At 40.5% G+C, this 19,367-nt stretch overlaps 1 protein-coding gene across 1 annotated transcript in view; it reads right to left on the bottom strand.

The window, feature by feature from the left end:
* Window positions 1-1,111: 1,111 nt before the first annotated feature.
* adck1 (aarF domain containing kinase 1) overlaps window positions 1,112-19,367 on the bottom strand; it is a 119,618-nt gene continuing 101,362 nt past the window's right edge. Inside the window, exons 10-11 of the mRNA XM_071914338.2 lie at window positions 9,428-9,621; window positions 1,112-2,850 (exon numbers count right to left, since the gene is read on the bottom strand). Coding sequence (XP_071770439.2) covers window positions 2,691-2,850; window positions 9,428-9,621 — 354 coding nt within the window. The 3' untranslated portion in view covers window positions 1,112-2,690. The remainder of the gene's footprint in view (window positions 2,851-9,427; window positions 9,622-19,367) is intronic.

The following is a 19,367-nucleotide window of genomic DNA, read 5'->3' as shown; positions in this document are numbered from 1 at the left end:
CGAGTAAATAGGTTTACATAATGTCATCAAATCGTAAAGTAATGTGGAAATAAAAATAACACAATACACAACAATGATATACAGTATATACACAGTACTGTGCAAAAGTCTTAGGCACATGTAAAAAAACAAAAACAAAGTGAAGATGCTTTCAAAAATAATGAAAAGAAAAGTTTCTAAATATAAAAAAATGTACTATAAAGAGCAGTCTACTGACACACTAATGCAGAAAACAAATAAACATCTACATAATATAAAAAAATCTAGGGCGCCTAAGACTTTTGCACAGTACTGTATAGTATATATATATGTATTATTGTTGTAATTGTATTATGTATGTATGTATATATGTATGTATGTGAAAGCATGTGTATACATATGTTTTTAACGTGGAGCCCGGGAAGAGTAGCTGTTGCCTTGGTAACAACTAATGGGGATCCAAATAAACAATAAACAAATGCCTAATAGAAAAGATTACCAGGCAACGCAAATGGTCCTACAAAATGTACTTGCATTGTTACTTAACAGAATGGAATCTTTGACCTTTTTCACATTTGTATAACTTCAGAATTCATCGGGGATGACATGTTTACTGTTGCACTGTTCTTTTTTTCCACTTCAATCATTTCTCTGCTATACTTCAGATACACCTTGGCCATTGTCCAAAGCTTATTGTCTGCTGCTAGTGTGTCAGTCAATGTCACAGTACCTTCCACTGTTCATTCCATTTAGCTTGAAACGCCCATCAAATCAGTCACTCACAGACAACCAAATCAATGTGAAGAGATAATCCATCACTGGGAATCAGGTGGAATTCCTTAAGTTTAGAGAAATACTACTACCTTACTTTCATTCAAGAACTTTGATTACTGGCAGGGAGTTTCCGAATAAGTAGCTTTTGCAATCAGTGCACAGGAAAAACAGCAGAGTTTAGTTAGTTATTTAGTTCAGTTTCTTTAAAAAATTATAAAAGCCTGCCCACCAATTAATAGGGTTTTCATGACCTGTGAGTAGCCTATGACTTTTCCTATGACATATGCAATGGGAAATGTTCTGAGAATAAATGAAAACAGAGGTGCAATGATGGACAGTGAAAATCTGTATTTTCCTTCAACATACAGTACTAGTTTTGTGTGTGTCAAAACATAGACCTGACAAAACAGGACAAAGTTTAATTCCAAAGTTCCTCGATTCTTCTTCCATTTCAACTCATTGAATCTTCTCAGTCTTCTCTCTTCACCTCACAGTCTTAAAATGTTCTTAAATTCAGAAACAATACAAATGCTAACATATCACATATCATTAAAAATGATTAAGGTAGAACTCATATTGCAGGAAATAAAAATAAAATAAATTAAATGAATAAAGTAAAATAAAAGAAGCATTAATAGGCCATAACCTTTGGACGACAAATACCCTTTTGTAAAGTGTGTGAAAGGGGTAAAATGGAGGACAGGGCAGTAACAAGAGGTAATTCAGAGAGAGAAGAGGAGAGAAAGAGAGAGAGGTAAAGAAAGGAAAGTGTGAAGGAAAGAGAGTGATGAAGGAAAAAGGAAAGATAAGCAACAAGAGAGTGAGAATAAAGGCAGGAATGCAAAGCTGAGGAAAGACCCATCCATTTCTGAGCAGAGCGGCGACATGCTTTGAACACCTAGATGTACATAATTAGACAGTACTGAGAATACAAAATTAGCAACTGACGTGCTTGTGCAATGTATGTATTTGTCCTAAGACCAGTACAATGACCAAACATTAGGGAATGATTCTAAAAACAGAATAGATGGAAAACATTCAAGCGTTCAGCGTTATCTCTAGAAATCTTGCTAGACATCGTCGTCGTGACTCGATGCAAACTTCGATCTGAGGTATTTTGTCTGTGGAGTTCGAGTCATATCTCGCGGAGTATCATCTTGGTGGAGAAGTTAGTCAGGTATCCAACATCATACTTGCAGGAAAGCCACCAGGGTTAAAATACAAATACTGACTGAAGTTCCAAAACCTCCTCTCGTTGCTCTGCTGAAGTTCTTCTTAGCATGACGGTGATCTCAGGGTTTTGCAAGCCTCCGGTGGCTCTCAACCACCTCTACTACAGAAATGGCTGTTGGTACGATGTGTGATAGTCATGGCCATGCATACCGTCCCTAAATTTGTCCCTTTTGTCTGCCAGATGGAGGTGAAGGGGAAGAAGCACTGGCAAAGACGCCCATCCCATGGCCACTTGCACCTATCGCTTACTGGTCAATGCATTCTACCCCTTCGTCTAGACTGGATACCTGTCTGTCCATGTTACTGACTGGCTGTCTGGCTGCCTGACTGAGGTTACAGTTCTGCCTGTTACAGACTGTCTGGATCTTTGTTGTCAACTCTCCTTTCTCTCTGCATGCTTGTTTAAGTCTCTTGTAATCTCCATTGCCGCATCCCTGTCTCTTCTGTGCGTTTGAGTGGATTGCTTGTGTTTAGAGTTGTGTATGTGGGTTTATGTTTTCAGAAATATGTAGCTATGAAGTCTTTGACATCTGCATCTCATGTCCTCATCTGTTTCCTTGCTGGAATTGTTTTGTATTGTGGACATAAGTGGAAATCATTTGCGCATGTTCAAAGTTCAGTTTTTTGTGTCTGTACATGTTGATGCAGACTGTACAGAACGTATGTATATGCTGTAGACAATATTTGACAACCCAACTTCTGCCTCAGTGCAGAAGGCCCAGCAGAGCGGCCAGCCAGCATCCCAGCGCTGAACCTTTAACCCACAGGAACAATTCGTACATGCCGATCCGCCACAGGCCGAGCGACTCGGCCAGCGCGATCTGAAGACGCCTCGTCCTGGAGCGAGCCTTGCTCCTCTTATGCCTGTCAAGAAGAGCAGAGAAGGAGGAAGGTGTCATTTCACAAATGGTTTTCATCAAGTTTTCTTTCATTTGCTTTTGAAGTTCTCTCACAATCTGAATCTACATTTGATAATTCTGCCTCATTACTAAAAGCAGAGGTGGGATCTCGAGTCAGACTCGAGTCACAGTTTTAATTGCTTGAGACTTGACTTGATGCATGAAGAGAAGACTTGAGACTTGACTTGACTTGGGTTCTGGTGACTTGACTTTGACTTGTACTTTGATGACTTGAAAAGGTTTCTAAAGTCTTGACAAAAGATCTTGTGTTTGTGTAAATGACTTAGATTGAAAGTGATGAGATTTGTTCCAGCAGACGACTGAATTTAAATTCTGTTTTCTGAATTTGTATGGAATGATTCAATTTATTGAAGTTGAAACTGATTATAGAAACTATCAAACTCATGATGCTCTTACCAAGTTTTTATCCTATTAAAACCATATTGCATTGAAAAGTCCTAGATATTTAGTTTTCTTTAAGATATTAAATTGATACTGGACTCTTGATTTGTTCTGACTTGACTTGCTGTTCTACATTTAGACTTGAGACTTGACTTGAGACTTGTGCCTCAAGACTTGAGACTGACCTGGGACTGGAGCAAAGTTGACTTGGTCACACCTCTGACTAAAAGTAATCATATTCATCTATGGAACTAAGTAATGTGGCAAGAAATAAGGCATAAACAAACAGAAATAAGGCAGAAACAGTATGTCGTCAATGCATGGTCATCGATTTGAAAAAAAATCAACCAGTTTTTCCCAATTCTTGAAAGGCTGATTTTCTGGCCCTAAGAGGTTTTTGCAAGGCACTGATGAAATACCAAGCCCTAACCATGCAAAAACAAGGCAACAATAAACATATCGTCCACCATGAATAATGTAATCCCCCTCTGGGCCAATCAGTACCTAATATGTTACCTTGTTTTGACCTGTAGGCTAACTGTAGCACCCCCCGGGGGCCACTCAGTGTAATTTTGAAAATGCTGAAACGCAGTGGTGAGATACATCGCTAGTTTTGTCCAAATCCAATCAACAGCAATCTGAACAAAGGGAGACCACTGAATTTTTGTGAATATGTTCTCAATCAAGAGCTAGAAGAACCTGGATCTACTTTTCCTTGTGTGTAGATGTGTTCAAAAAGGATTTCCAAATGAAAGTAAGAAAGTGGTCCTACAAGTCTCAAGGGAGGCCAATTTTGGCTGTTGACGGTTCAGGAAAACACCAAGTTACAGTCCTAGAAAGATGTTCTCCTAAAGTGAAATATGGCTACAAGCAGTGAGAGGAGCTCTAAGTACAGAAGACTGGAGGTGTGTGTGTGTGTGTGTGTGTGTGTGTGTGTGTGTGTGTGTGTGTGTGTGGGGGGGGGTTAGGAGGCTCCCCAATATCCCCCGGTGCTCAGGTATTACATTACTAGCTGTGACACCAGAGTTGGTTAATATTTTATAAGGTCTGCTTACTCAGACAAGCTCTACCACTGTCATACAGCACAAACCATCCACTCTGCCAAGGAGTAGGTACTCTGTGTGTGTGTGTGTGTGTGTGTGTGTGAGCCGAGTCCTGTCCTCCTGCCATCAGCAGAGAGCTGAAGTGACAGCCCAGATCCCTCCTCTCCCAACCAATTACACAGCAGAGGGAGCCAGCTGCTCACACACACACACACACACACACACACACACACACACATGCACACAGAGTACCTACTCCTTGGCAGAGTGGATGGTTTGTGCTGTGTGACAGTGGTAGAGCTTGTCTGAGTTTAATTACATCCCAGAACATTTTGCCCAGACCACTGTATTATACAATAATACAATAGTCTGGACATTGGATTATTGTATGAAATATGTTACAATGTCTTCAGAAAATATTCAACCCTCTTGATTCCTTTTTTTTCACATTTTGTAGTGTAACAGCTTGAATTTACAATGGATTAGTGGGATATGTTGTTTATAATCTACACAAAATAACTCATAATGACAAAGTGATGATTTTCTGATTTTAGAAATGGAAATTCATTGAAAATGAAATGCAGAAATATCTAATCTTAAATAGGTATGAACCCCTCTGAGTCAATACTTTGTAGAAGCACCTTTAGCAGCAATCACAGCTTCCAGTCTTCTTGGATACATCTGGACATGATTTAAAACAAAACACACAACAAAAATCCTTCAGAATTCCCACTGGTCCTGGAATTTCCAGAATATAATGGAATTTTTAGAGGTGCGTTTTAGACAGGGAAAGTCAGGGAATTATCTGGGGAAATAAGGGAATATCAGAGAACTTAACAGGAATATACCAGAATGTATTTTCCAACTTTACATCAGGGCCACAGTGGGAACCCTGATTCTGGTTTAAAAAAATACTAAAAATATATATATATTTAAATTTATTTTGAATTCAGACTGCAGCACCATAAAATACAGAAAAATTCAAAGGGGTTGAACAGTTTTTTCCACATCTTCTAGTCAACCTGCCAGCTAGTTATCAAGTCGACCAGTGAATCAGTCTGCCAGCCAGCTAGTCAGCCAGTTATCCAAAACTTATCCAGCCAGTTTGCCAGCTCATCCATTCATTTATCATTTGGCCGGCTGGTCATCTATCCACTTGGCCAGCCAGCCTATCTGTGTCTCTGTGATTTTATCCATCCATCCATGCCTCAGGATTATTCAGGCTGAGGCCATCATAGAGTTGTTCATTAGAATGGCCGGTCTCAAATCAATATGGCCAGTACACTGCTGGCTGGCTGGCTGGCTGGCTGGCTGGCTGGCTGGCTGGCTGTGGAAAGCACAATATAATGGCCAATATACTGCGAGAGAAAGAGACAGAGCAAAGAAAAAGAGGAGTGGGGAAAACAATGAGAGGTAGTGGGAGAGAGGGAGAGAGGAAGAGGTGGAGGGATGGAAGTGGAGAGGGGGTGGGGTGGGGGGAGCTGCTGGTGGAGAAAAATGTAGATATGAAGCCTGAGTGAAAATAATGATTGCTGACTGCCCTCAAAGTGATATAAATGTGTTTGTATCCCCAGACTGTTAGCACCACTAGAGTGGAGGTATAGATAGTGAATACTGTGTGCGTGCGTGTGTGTGTGTGTGTGTGTGTGTGTGTGTGTATGAGGCCTAATAAGAAATGGTTGGTCCTCAAGGGACTATTTGAGGGGTAAGGTTTAGGTTTAAAGGATAACACTGGTGTAGTTTTCGTTTTTTCCTTTCGCCATTAACGCCCATGAAAAGTCTAAACCCACCAATGTATTTGTCAGAAGCCACAGTCAGAAGCTAGTACTGTCTGTTCTACTGCAGGTTTGCCCGACCTCCTTGCCTGGTGTCCAGCCCCCATGAATCGCAGTCTTAAGCACGTTTTGAATTTGCATAGCGATTCAAATGGTTCTGGACCAAGCGTATCCATGACTGATTCGGTGACGTAATTTCTCGCCCCCACTGATTGGTACATCGATCATCCAATCCGGTATCTTGCAAGGTAAGTAAGTATAAAATAAGTACTAAATTATCTTGCAAGTATAGACAGTGCGCGGGATTCTATTCCTTTCTCAGCATCTACCTTTTTGGTTGTGGTCCTACACACCTGTCATCTAAAGACCTTTAGGTGTGCTAAAATGTATTTTTTCTTGTCCAGACTGAATCGCCATGCAAATTCAAAACGTGCTAAAGACTACAATACATCATGTATTATACGTTTAGGGTTTTTAGGCTTTTAGGCTTTTCATGGGCAATAATGGGGATAGGAAAAAACAAAAATTACACTGATGTTATCCTTTAAGGTTTGAATTAGATTTCAGTGAGCATTAGCGCAATAGGTAAGGAATGCAGTGGTTAAGGTTAGTGGCAAGGGAACAAATGTTACCAATGGAAGGCCTTCAAAAGTATAGCAATACCAGGGTATCTGCAGGTTTCAGAAAAGCCAAATTTAAGGGTGCATTAACACCAAGCATGCTTGGAGTGATTTATTCAACCTCTAATTAAGAACAATGCCATTCGAACTCGGGCGGCACCAAATAACCGCACCGAGGCAATTGAAAATGCGGGTCACGGTCCTCTATCAGGTGAACTGCAGAGCAGTTGCAGCTGCAGAGTGAGAACATAAACCAAACCAAGCACAGGAAACTACCCCAAAATGCAAGGTTTTACGGGTAAAAAGAGACAGATGTTGACATCTGATAGCCAGTAGTTACTCATGCTCGGAAAGCCTAGCATAACAAAATGAACTGAGGGCAAACTGCAGTATGGGCTGGTGCTGCATTCCATTGTACTCGGAACTCTGAGAAAAACGACTTCCAACACATAAAAGTGCAACAGAACAGTTGTTCAAAACAGAGTTCCCGCTCGGAAATTCGGGTAAGATCCATTCCGCCCAAGTTTTCCGACATAAACACAGCTGACGTCACAGCAGTACCGGTGGCGCACACGGTGAAAAGTAAACTGAATTTCCTTTGCATCCATTTGTACTTAGGCTAATACAACTTGATTTTACTTGATATGTTGTTTTTGTGTTATGAAAACGTGTTGTAACAACTTTGCAGTTTCCATTTGTAACGTAATTCAGTTGACTTGTGCTTCATTACTAGATACAAGTCTGCTGTATGAACTAGCCTGCTAACGTTACTAGAGCATTGTCAGATAGCTGAAATGACAAAGGGTGTTGTGTCCATGTTTTGTATGTAATCCATTTTTGCCGGGCCCATGGGACCAGCCTAGAACAGTGAAAGTAGCTAACTGACTGACTGACTACCCATTGTTGAAAGTTGTGCGAGAAGTGGCATCAAGACCTACACAGTTATGGTGGTATACGTGATATTGCGTTGTTTACACTGTTAAGGCCCATTCACACCTACAGCGACAACTATAAAGATAACTACAAACTATAAGGATACACTGTCGCTCAAGCATTCACACTACAACGATATCGTCTGCGCCGAATATTCAGAGAAAATGGAGCATGATTACTTTACCAACGTGCTTTTATTTTACTCGCTCTCGAACGTAAGTAACGACATAGCCAAAGACTTTGGGTTCATGAATTGCAGCAAAAGCGAGAGGCGCTGGCAGAATCAATAATGGTCTTTTACGGCGCTGTCATGACATTACTGTGCTTTGTTTATATGAGAGCTAGTGGTAGTCACCAGGTGAAGCTGTTCATTTCTTTACCAGTAGGTAACTCTGAACACCACATCTACTGTGGATCAAAGAGGCTAGTCTCCATGTTGAGAGAAACACCTGGAGCGTCACGTTTCTTCTCAACATCTTTAGAGGCGATGGTCTTTGTCAAATAGCGCTGGGTTCCTCTGGACTTCTGTAATCAGTTCCTCAGCAAGCAATGCCATCACTGCAGTGAACTACCGAATTCTCCCACCCCTTCCTTTGTAGAACTTTATTTTGATTGGTTGAAAATGTTTTATCGTTGTCTCTACATCAAAAAAAAAATCGCTCTGAGATGGAACCAACAATATAGTTATAGCTGTCGTTTTGGATGTTTTCATTAGTTATAGTTGTAGTGTGAACACAGACAATCTATTTACTTAGAATGATTTAAATCTTGTTATAGTTATAGTTATCTTCATAGTTATTCTAGATGTGAATGGGCCTTTACTATTGTACAAAGTGCCACTTATATCATGTATATCACTACAATACAGAGGGCAGTACAGAACACGTATTACACTAGGGTGCGAAAGCCAAGAGGAGGCGAGACATCAAGGGCCCGGCTTGCACAACTAGGAGTTTTTTCTTATTCTCACTGAGAATCTAAGGTTGGGGGGTATTGTTTTCATTTATTGTTTCATCATGTAAGTATTGTGAAACTGCTTGAGACCAAGTTTATTTATATGGTGGGCATACAGCGCAAAGAAACCTGTCATGGCATGGTGAAAAATAAGACCTCTGTTAACTGTATTCAAGGCACTTAAAGGAAAATTCTCTGATATTCTTACACTGTTCTCAGATACTCTTACACTGTTATATATCATCAATCTGTGATGTTCAAATCATTCCAGGAGTTATTTTGTTATGAAGTGTTGTAAGTTACATTTTTGTCTCAAACTGCCTCATCTACTTCAGTTCGTGATTTCCTACATGACGTTTTCGCCATCATGACAACTGACTGTGTTCAAAATATAGTCACTTCACTGTAGAGCTTGGCATGATGGCAAAAACTAGGAGGAAGGTTGGAAATAACCAGAATTATCCTTTAATGTATGTTCAACCACCAAAACCTAGTCATTTTGTGGACCAGTTGCTCAACATTCTTGCTTTTCATTTTGAAAACCTTAAAAATATACTTTTTACACATCCACAAACAAGGAAAAGTAGATCCAGGTGATATCATTTAATTCTTTGTCCAAGATCATTCTTGTTGGGAAATATTTTTTTCTGTTCCCAGTTAGCAAGCTGTGTAAAAACGCCTGAACACTGCTGTTCTAATAGCAGATACTCTGGTGGTTGGCTGGCCCTGAACATCTAGTGTTGTACATGCTGAAAAATGAAAAATGTTCTACTAAAGTCAGGCTTTGAAAGGGCAAAGAGTGCAAGGTTTTTGACCTGGCCATGGCACGTATACAGCAACGGGACATGTTGATGAAAGAGGAGGAGGCGGCCCTGGTCTGTAAGGTGGTCTCGATGCCCCTCAGCAGGTCGTTGGTTTTCAGCAGTAGCAGCATCTGCCGGGGCACGCGGTTCAACAGTTCACTGATCTGGGGCAGGTAAAGGCCGGCATTGGTCCGGATCTCAACGTCCTGCCAAGGGATAAAGACAATCAACAGTAATAACAATAAAAGTAATAATAATGATAATAGCAATTTTGTATGTTTGTGTGTATAAATACACTATATATATTAGGTTAAGACATATCAGGCAGATATTGGCATTTTATTAAAAATCGGTTAGTGGTCAGTCAGTGTTGTCAGTCAGTCTGTAAAACCTGCAATGAAACCTGCCTCACACCTTAAGGAGCTGCTAACCCTAACCTAAAACTATTTGATTAGTCTGGCTTTCAGTGGAGAGTTTTAGTGTCCCATGATGGTCTAAATGCCGCTTCAGAAGCTTTTCCACCCTGACAACAACAAAATTCTGGTAAAATCTTGAATACTTAATGTTTGGGCATGATAATGGTCAGTCACATTTAAAGATATTGAATACTGGCATCAAATATTGGCTAGTGCCGGCTTCAAGCAAAAGATATTGGTGTCATGTCAACCCATGTCATATACATACATATATATATATATCTATATATATATATATATAGATATATATACGTGCACGCACGAACCACACACACACAGTTTGTCCATAGATACATTCTCTAAATCCCAGTGGAAAGCGTGTTTGCAGACAAGGGTTTGTGAAACAGAGCGATACAGTGAGTGAGAGAGAGGGACAGAGAGAGAGAGTAAGAGAGATCACAGAGAGATTTCTGCTGACTCACTTGTTTCAGTGCCACACTGCTCACTTCACTACAACTCCAGGGAAATCCTGTTTACACTGCTAGCCTATATTACATCCTATTGATGTTTATACCATTCCACAATCCAATCCCCTTTTTTTTTAACTATAGCATTAGTGACATGGGAAAAAAAAGCCTGATCCAAGACTGGTGAAGAGGTGTTATATCACAACGCTATATTAAATGAAACAGTGTGAGAACCACAGCCGGACGATCTTACTAGATGGGAATCAATCACCTTCAATGTTCTGATAACTTTTTCAATTTTTTTATGAAAATGAGTGAATATTTGAACCATAATTAGAAAAACCTTTGATAGTTTGTAAAATTTGTATCTAATAAAAATAAATAAATGTTAATAAAATAAATAAATGTGCAGGGGCAGTTTAGGTATATCTGTAGTAACTATAACTAGAATAACAACATATATACAAATAGATATACTGTAGATATCGGCAGTTATATATCATCAATTTGTGCTGTTCAATGCATTCCAGGAGTTATTTTGTGAATAAGTGTTGTAATTAACTTTTTGTTGTACCCACTTTCCCTCAACCTGCCTCGTGATTTCCTACATTTCCCAGAATGCCTTTTGATATGCCCCAGTGAACTTGCCTGGACATTGGTTTTACGTGCAGGTGGAGAGAGCAATAAGGATAGCAATAGCATTAGTAACAGCACGAGTGTGAGGTTTTTTGGTGGCCATAACTATTGAAACTCAATGGTATCACTCAATAAAGCTTGGGATTTCAAACTTATGATCCAAAAATAATTATTTGTATAAAAATAAAATAATTTGTTTTTGATTTGACTTCTTTTGCATGTGCTATTTTGTAAATAGGCAATGAGTAAGATTTTTACTTATTAGCACTTTTACTTAGCCTACTTATTTTTACTTACTATAGCACTTCTACTGAATAGCACAAAATGACAAAATATCTATTGGATCTCATGGGTTTGAATCCAGCACATGACCAATGTTACGTCATCCTCTTCTCGGTTTCTCTTCTCTTTGTATACTGAATAAAGCAGGAAGGAATACCATAAAAACGTATAGAATCATGTTAATCCTCAGCTATGATGAAATGCAACAAACACATGGTGAAAAAAAAAAGCTTCAAGGAATGAAATTCATGTAACAACAGAGTTTAGCACCAGAGGGCTGGATCATCGGTGGGAACACTCTGTTCTGAGAAAATGGATATGGTCATTAGCACAAAGGGATGCAGGATAAAGGTCCAGTATATAAGTAGGCAAGAAGGTAAAGAAGGTAAAATGGCCAGCAAGACATTTCCACTATGGAGGAATAAGCACATGTATAGTAATAAGCTGCAAGGGGCAAGCAGTTTGCACAACTGATTCAATACGATATGAAAAAAAGATTAAAGTGATAAACATTTTCATCTAAATAAATGTCCATTTTGCACAATAGTGATTACTGTATAATAGTGAATAGTGACAGGTTTTTGAACAATACCGCCCCTCCACCCCTCCCATCAAATACCTTTCTCTCCCTGACTGATATTCCATTGGTATGATCCCTCACTGCGTTATGCCCCGCTCCTGTTTCAACAGAAAATACACCAAATCAAGGAAGTAAAGACGCCGTTTCATGGGGTCTTTAAACTTCATCAACAGAAAATCAGAGAAAAAGACGTCACATTGGCCACGCTGTTTGATTGACAGGTGATCTCTGGGAAGCGCAGTGCAAAAACATCAAATATAGAGACGGAAAAAATGGATTACCACTTCATGTTTAAGGATGAGTATTCAAGATAGCCCATATTTCTACTTCATTCAAACTCAGAAACCCCCGCTAATATCTTTCTTTCCATTCCTTTCTCAAACAACTGCCTTTTCAATAACTTTCAACACAGGGCAGTGGAAGTGGGGAGAACACGGCGGAAAGTGCCGCAGAGCTGCACTGGCCTGTTTGCTTATCTGATAAAACCCTCCCAAATCCCCCCCTCTCCTAAAATTTGAGGAGAAGGATGGAGGGATTAGCAGCCAAATTAAGTGGATTCATCTCAGGCCACAGACACACGAGCGTGACTTGCCGAGTAAAAAAAAAAAAAGAAGAAGAATAAATCCAGATTAAGGAATTTTCTAGAAAGTGAAAACTTTTCAAGGAAGAGGCCATGGGACAGTCTGGCCTTTTGTGGAGGGGTAATGTGCGAATATCAAATCCAACCAATTTCAATTTCATATAGTATCAGTTTCAGATTCATTTATAAGTGTAATATAATCTATAACACTCATCCAATAATGACACAATTTTCCCTAAGGGAACTTTTAAGTTTCGTCTTAAAGGTCTTAAGATAAGTATTAGATTAAACGACATTCCATAATGAGTTTTATGTTCATGTCAGCAATCATTTTGTCAAAGTAGGGGCCACTGTTTTTATACTCATGATGGATATTCAATTTAATAAACAACTTCAATATGTATTATATCAAGTACTGGAATTTTGCTCTTGCTAAAAACATCATCTCAAGCGACACTGACACCTTCATAGCCATTGTAATAATTTTATATCAATCAGGCGCAAAAGTGGGATGATCTCAGAGACGCCAGAGTGTCTGTGTTTTATATTAAAATTATTGTGATTAATTTAAAAATCACAAAGTTTGTGAATATGCCTCTTGATGCCCTCGGCTGTGCCATGGGAAAAGGGGCTATATTCTTAAATAAGTAGGGTAAGTCTGTGAACCGTTTTCTTTTTGATATGAGAATAAGGAAGATCACCAAGATGTAAGAACAGATATCAGATATCCTACTTTGAGATTCTCTGTGAAAACAGGCCTAGTGTTCAAAATATCATATTCTACATGCAGAAATGATGTATTTTAAGTCATATCACCTCGGCAGAATTAGAGTGAGGAAAAGGCAGTTGACTAATCTAGTGGGCTGTACAACAGGCACATGCATTACATTGCTCAGTAGGCGGTCGGGGCTATGACCTGGCAGCCTATTGTCCATGTAGGCATTTTTTCCCCCTATTCTTCTTCTTTCTTTTTTTCTTCTGACTAAATCTGCCTCTCCAACTTTCCATTGTAACTAAGCTCAGACTTATTTAAACCTGCTTTGTGGAACCGAATGTCTTGAAAATAAGGCTGACTTACTGAAATAAGCCCGACTTAACTGGTAATCTTGTGTTGTGGAATACCCCCAGGAGCTGTCTTATCAACCTCAGCTTAATCAGCACAGTTCCTACAAAGACATAGCACTATGAGCAATGATATCTGCTGCCTCCCCATAAACCACACTTCCCTGACACACACACACACACCGTAGCTCCATAGCGTTCAATTTATTAGACAAGCCATCTCCTCATTGGTTAATTTATATGCTTATTAACTTTCCATTGGTGGATTTACGAAACACATCAGGACCAAAGTATGCATTCAAATGCCTGCTGTGCAATGCTTGTTAGGAAATGTGTGTGTGTGTCTATTTCTAAGTAAGATCTATGGCTTATGGCAGTGCTAATTATTCCTGTGTGTGGCATGAGAGAGCGAAAGAGAAAGGGTGTGTGTGTGTGTGTGTGTATGTGCAGGTGCACGTCTATGTCCTCAGCAACCTCTGATTTATTATTTCAGCTACACCATTATTTTCGTTCGGCTGTGACCGTCGAGCAGATCTAGCAATATCACCAAACAAGGCTCCTGCTCCTAATATTTACCAAAAGCGATCGTCTTGAAAATCCAATGAGTGGGGAGTTTTTGTTCTAAAACGGTACGGGCCGGGAGTTACTGACCCCTTAAATTATGAAGGAAGGAAAGATAGTGGAAGGGAGGAAAGAACGACGGAAAGAATCAGGGAGTGACGGGTTTGTGCGTAAGCGAGGAAGGAAGGGAGGAAAGAGGGACAGCATGAATGATGGGGCTTGTCAGTAAGGAAAGGAGGGACGGCAGGGATGAAGGGGAAGAAGGGAGGATGAATGCAGGGATGAATTAAGTAGTAAGGGAGGGATGGAGGGGATTAAACAAGAATAGGATTAAATTTTGCCTCGGCGGAGGACCTGACAACAAGGACAACCGTAAATGACGAATCACAGAAATTATGAGGGATGAAAAAGCGAGACAGAGAGACGAGGTTTGCCTCCATGGCGACGACGCATCCTCTTTGATGTTGTCGACGACTGCTTGTCTCTTCATCTCGACCGCAGTGTCCCGCTCTACTCCACTTCAAAGGCCTCTCCCTGCTGCAGGTAAACAGGGCTAAATTACACTATTAGCTGTGGGAGGAAGTGGACTACACTGCTTAAAGCTTACAGCCACATCATTTGGCTGCCTTTAGATAGAAAAGGGAAAATCAGGATGTGCACAATCTGCCTGAGTGCAGGAAATTATGAGACCGGACTGTCGCACAATGGAATTAAAAGATAAGTGGAAACTTGGGAATTTGGAGAAATGTCTTTTTATGTAGTCCGGAAACCCTGAATAGAAGCGCAATCAGACATGGCAGTTTTATATTTCACTGTCAAATACAGCTCAATGTGGTCTCATATCTTTTTTACATACCCATTAAGACTTGCTGCATTGTACACTCTTTTATCATCAACAGCAGTTTTGGAGGGAGGCGAGACTTTCCTCATCCAAATTTTCCCTGCTGGTCCAACAATTCAAACCAGCAACCTTCTGGTCACGCTTGGTTCTTCTTCATTATCATTATTATTATCATTATTAGTATTAGTAGCAGTAGTAGTAGTAGTAGTAGTAGCAGCAGCAGTAGTAGTAGTAGTAGTAGCAGCAGTAGTAGCAGTAGCAGTAGTAGTAGTAGCAGCAGCAGTAGTAGTAGTAGTAGTAGCAGCAGTAGTAGCAGTAGCAGTAGTAGTAGTAGCAGTAGCAGTAGTAGTAGTAGTAGCAGTAGTAGTAGTAGTAATGATTATCAGCAATGTCATAATCTGACATTGCTCATATGCTGATATTCAATATTGTGAAATTTGACCATTTTCATGCCAAAAATATCCCAAATTCTATACTTTTAAATAGTGTTTTCAATCCCATGTCCTAAAAATTTTGAATTGAACAAGGCCCTTGTAGATTCTATTTGCCCATGCTATAGGAAAAGACATCCACAAATGAACCACCTTCTAATCCAGTGGTTCTCAACGTGGGGTCCGGGGACCACCAGGGGTCCTTGAGGGGGTTCCAGGGGGTCCCCAGCAAACTGATGAATTGTTAAACTTCACCATTATTTAATTTACAAGAAGTTAACACAATTAGAGAATTTAGAAGAACGACTGTTTTGATCATAGTTTCACTGTTATCTCTCTACCTACAATACAGATAGTCGTGGGATTCTGGACAAAATCATATCTAACAATAAATATATTCTCAGATTTGGTATCAGGTTTCAGAAAGCCAATTTTACGACTTTTTAGTGCTATTTAGGCTTTTCAGTGCTACCTGGAATTGAATTTGAGACCAATTTACCCACCAAAATAAAGAAACAACACCAGCCTATTTCTGATTCAACACAGCTGATGAAAGCTGTGAAACTATAAATGAGCAGAATAAGAAAAAAAGGACAACAGGAAAGTAACTGTTAAGGGACATTAAGTCCAGCTGTGTTTAGTGAAACAGATACCATACCTGCTCAGGGTGTTTTGATGTGCATACTCTACCTAGTTGAGATGGAGAGAATTTCCCAGGGTGTCCGTGTGTGTGTGTGTGTGTGTGTGTGTGTGTGTGTGTGTGTGCGTGTGTGTGTGCGTGACAGCAGTATTGTCAGAGCTGTCAGTCCAGATAAACAGGGAAGTGACAAACACAGTGAGAGACAGACAACAAGTCAACATCCTGACGCTGATAAACAGACTGACGTGAGGTGGAGCCTCTCTCTCTCTCTCTCCATCTCTCTCTCTCCTCTACTGTCTGTCTTTCTTTGTCTCTCGCCCCAACTAAGTGATGTCAACAAACAGCACCGATGTAGCGCGGCGCTTCCTACGCCTTCTGAATCAGCTACATTATCCTCGTACACACACACACGAAAGGTAAGTATGTAATATACATGTATATAAATCTTTCCTTCCTCCTTTCCTTGCTTACTTATAAACCCTTCATTTGTTCCTTACTTCCTTTCACCCTTCTTTGCTTACTTACAAACCCTTCCTTCCTTCCTTCTTTCCTTCCTTGTGACTTGCAAACCCTTCATTCCTTTCTTACCGTATTTCCTCTAATAGTGGCCTGTAGTCAATTAAAAGCCGGGTCTCCGATAATGGCCGGGGCCGTCGTCGACACGAACAAATAAAGGCCGGTCTCAAATACAGGCCGGGGGAAAAAACAAGGGAAACAAGACTAGGTCAAAACCTAGTATATAGCTGCACTGTGTTCGTCTCCTCTCTCCGCCGCTGCCTCTCCACCGCGCCCACGGCCCTCATTGATCCTCCCGATCCAAGCCCCGGACCCCCGCCGAAATCTCGGCCGGATCACCGGGAACACATCGGCGCCCAGGTTCAGTTAGCTTCAGTTAGCTTCAGCTTACATGCAAACAACGGTGGATACCGGTAAACTCCTGGTGCCTGTTTGTAACTGTAGTTTGTAGTAACGTACAAGTGCCACAAGATGGCTCGGCCGGCGGAAGTCTCTGGAGCATGCCGTTGTCGATTACCGTAATTATCGTAATGCATTGCAGTAACAAAAAAACGTCTACCTAACGTACCCCAACAGAAGCAGATCAGAAAACAAGGAGGCTTCATACTAAAATATGAGCAAATATACTTATCAAACAGAGGGAATTAGAAATAAAGGCCTGTCTCTAATATAAGCCTGCTTCCAATAAAGGCCTGGTACCCTCTGCAGTTGAGGTAAATAAAGGCCCGGGCCAATATTAGAGGAAATACGGTATTTACAAACCCCTCACTCCTTTCTTCCTCCCTCCTTCCTTTCCTTGCTTACTTACAAACTCTTCCTTCCTTCCCTCTTCCGGTCCTTGTGACTTACAAACCCTTCATTTCTTCTTACCTCCTCACCTTGCTTACTTACAAACCCTTCACTCCTTCCTTCCTTCTTTCCTCGTTCCTTTCCTTGCTTACAAATCCTTCATTCGTTCCTTCCTTCCTTTCACCCCCTTCCTTGCTTACTAACAAGCCCTCCCTTCCTTCCTTGCAAATTCCTTACAAATCGAAATCAGAAGCTACCAGACATAAAACACCACATAACAACACCCCCACCCCCCCCCCACCCCCACCTCACACACACACACACCTCCCAGCCCAAATAACAGGGGTTGGGTGCTCTGAAGTACTCTGCTGAGTCCTGCTTGGGGAATAATAATTAGCAGCAATTATGGGAGGCTGGTTAGCGGGCCTTACAGCTGTCAGCAGGACACAGAGAAAGCGACAGCGCTCTTATTTGCATCTGAAAGCTCCAATAAGGACATATTGTATTGCAAGTGGTACGATAATAGGCCGTGCAAAAGGCAAAGAGAATGCGGCTGGGAGGGTGGCGTGGCGTTGGGGGGGGGGGGGGGGTCTGGGCTGGTGATTTTTCTTTTTTTTCTTCTTCCTTTTTTTCCAATGTATTGGAGAGTCGGCGGTATGACTGTACAGTGGTTGGGAGACATTAGGAAATTGTGGGGAGAGAGACAGAGGGAGATGAGAAAGAGAGGAAGGGAGAAAGAGGACACAATAAGGCATGTCAGAATCGACTGTATAATCTGCAATTATCGTGTTATTCTTTACCGGTGCCGTTTTCGGTCTGCACCGTTTCTCTGGAATCTCAACTGTAGTCGGAGCAATAAGCCCTTTTCACAAACATGGCTGCCGTACTTCTGCAGGATATAGCTCAGATCTCACCATTGGCAGCAATGTTAAAAAGCCAAAGTTCTGTTGCCCATAACTGTCTGTGATCACTAATTTTGTGTTTCAATATAATGAATAACACAATACAGGTGTTGTCACTGACATATCTTTCTGTTTCTGTTGTCAGACGACTGCGCAACATGCTAACAGCACAGAAATTAGCGTTAGCCTTGGTTAGCCAGTTAGCATTTTGTGACCCTCGATCACAGTTACAGAAACAGAAAGATATGTCAGTGACAACACCTGTATTGTGTTATAAGAGGTGACTGTTTGAAATGTGAGGACTTCATTACCCAGAAATCCTGTAAGGTAACGTCAGTAAATTAAATGTCTTCTTCTTAGTGTGTGTTGGGGTGGAGTTGGCAAAGAGGTTCAGCCATCATTGGAGAGTCCAGTTTTCTCTGGATGGAGCGCTCACTCACTGCTGTTTAGGAGACACTTTTGGATTTCAATCTCAAGTTTGGATTCATCACTTTGTATGGAGACGATTCCCATTCCGACACCAGCATTTAATTTGGGCAAATAGGGTGAATCTATGGCGTCTCAATTAGTGGGGATGGGACGATCTTCTCTGTTGCAGCTCCACTTTTATGATTTAGGCAGATAAGACGGGTGTATTTACATAAAAATCATATTAAGTCTAGTGCAGATATAATATTTGATTTCATAATCACTGCTTTTTTTCTTAGACTTTGTAATATATGCCAAAGGCTAATAAAGCCCATTGCACTGAGAGGAAATGAATTGATTTCAGAGGTCACTGTTATCATGCATGATGGATCTGAAGTCCCACAGCAATAGAGTTAAAGAGGTAACAAATGGTGTGAAGCCATAGTGGAGTGGATGTTAGTTACCTAAGCTTACTGACCATCCAGGATGCAATTTGTTCTTTTACTATTTCTTCACTATAATGCTCTCTATTTATATGATTGTTTCTACTACTAGTGTTTCTTCTTCTACTACTACTACTACTGCTGCTACTACTGATAGAGTAATAATGTATTATTTTATTACTTTTCACAGCCCACACGCCACGGCACTTTCTGCACATCTGCATGGCCTTGTGTAGATTTGTTAATGTGAATACAATGCACATTTGCACATCATGTATATTGCTGTAAATTCATGTATCTGCTTCCTAAGTTTGCGCAGATTGTTATATTTATATTAACATTTTCATAATGGTTCCACCATCTATATCTTTTTATTTTTTCAAACTTTTATAACACTG

The sequence above is a fragment of the Centroberyx gerrardi genome, chromosome 17 (genome assembly GCF_048128805.1).
Source record: "Centroberyx gerrardi isolate f3 chromosome 17, fCenGer3.hap1.cur.20231027, whole genome shotgun sequence".
Classification (NCBI taxonomy): domain Eukaryota; kingdom Metazoa; phylum Chordata; class Actinopteri; order Beryciformes; family Berycidae; genus Centroberyx; species Centroberyx gerrardi.
Note: the sequence above shows the minus strand (reverse complement) of the source record. Positions and strands in the feature narration are given on the sequence as shown.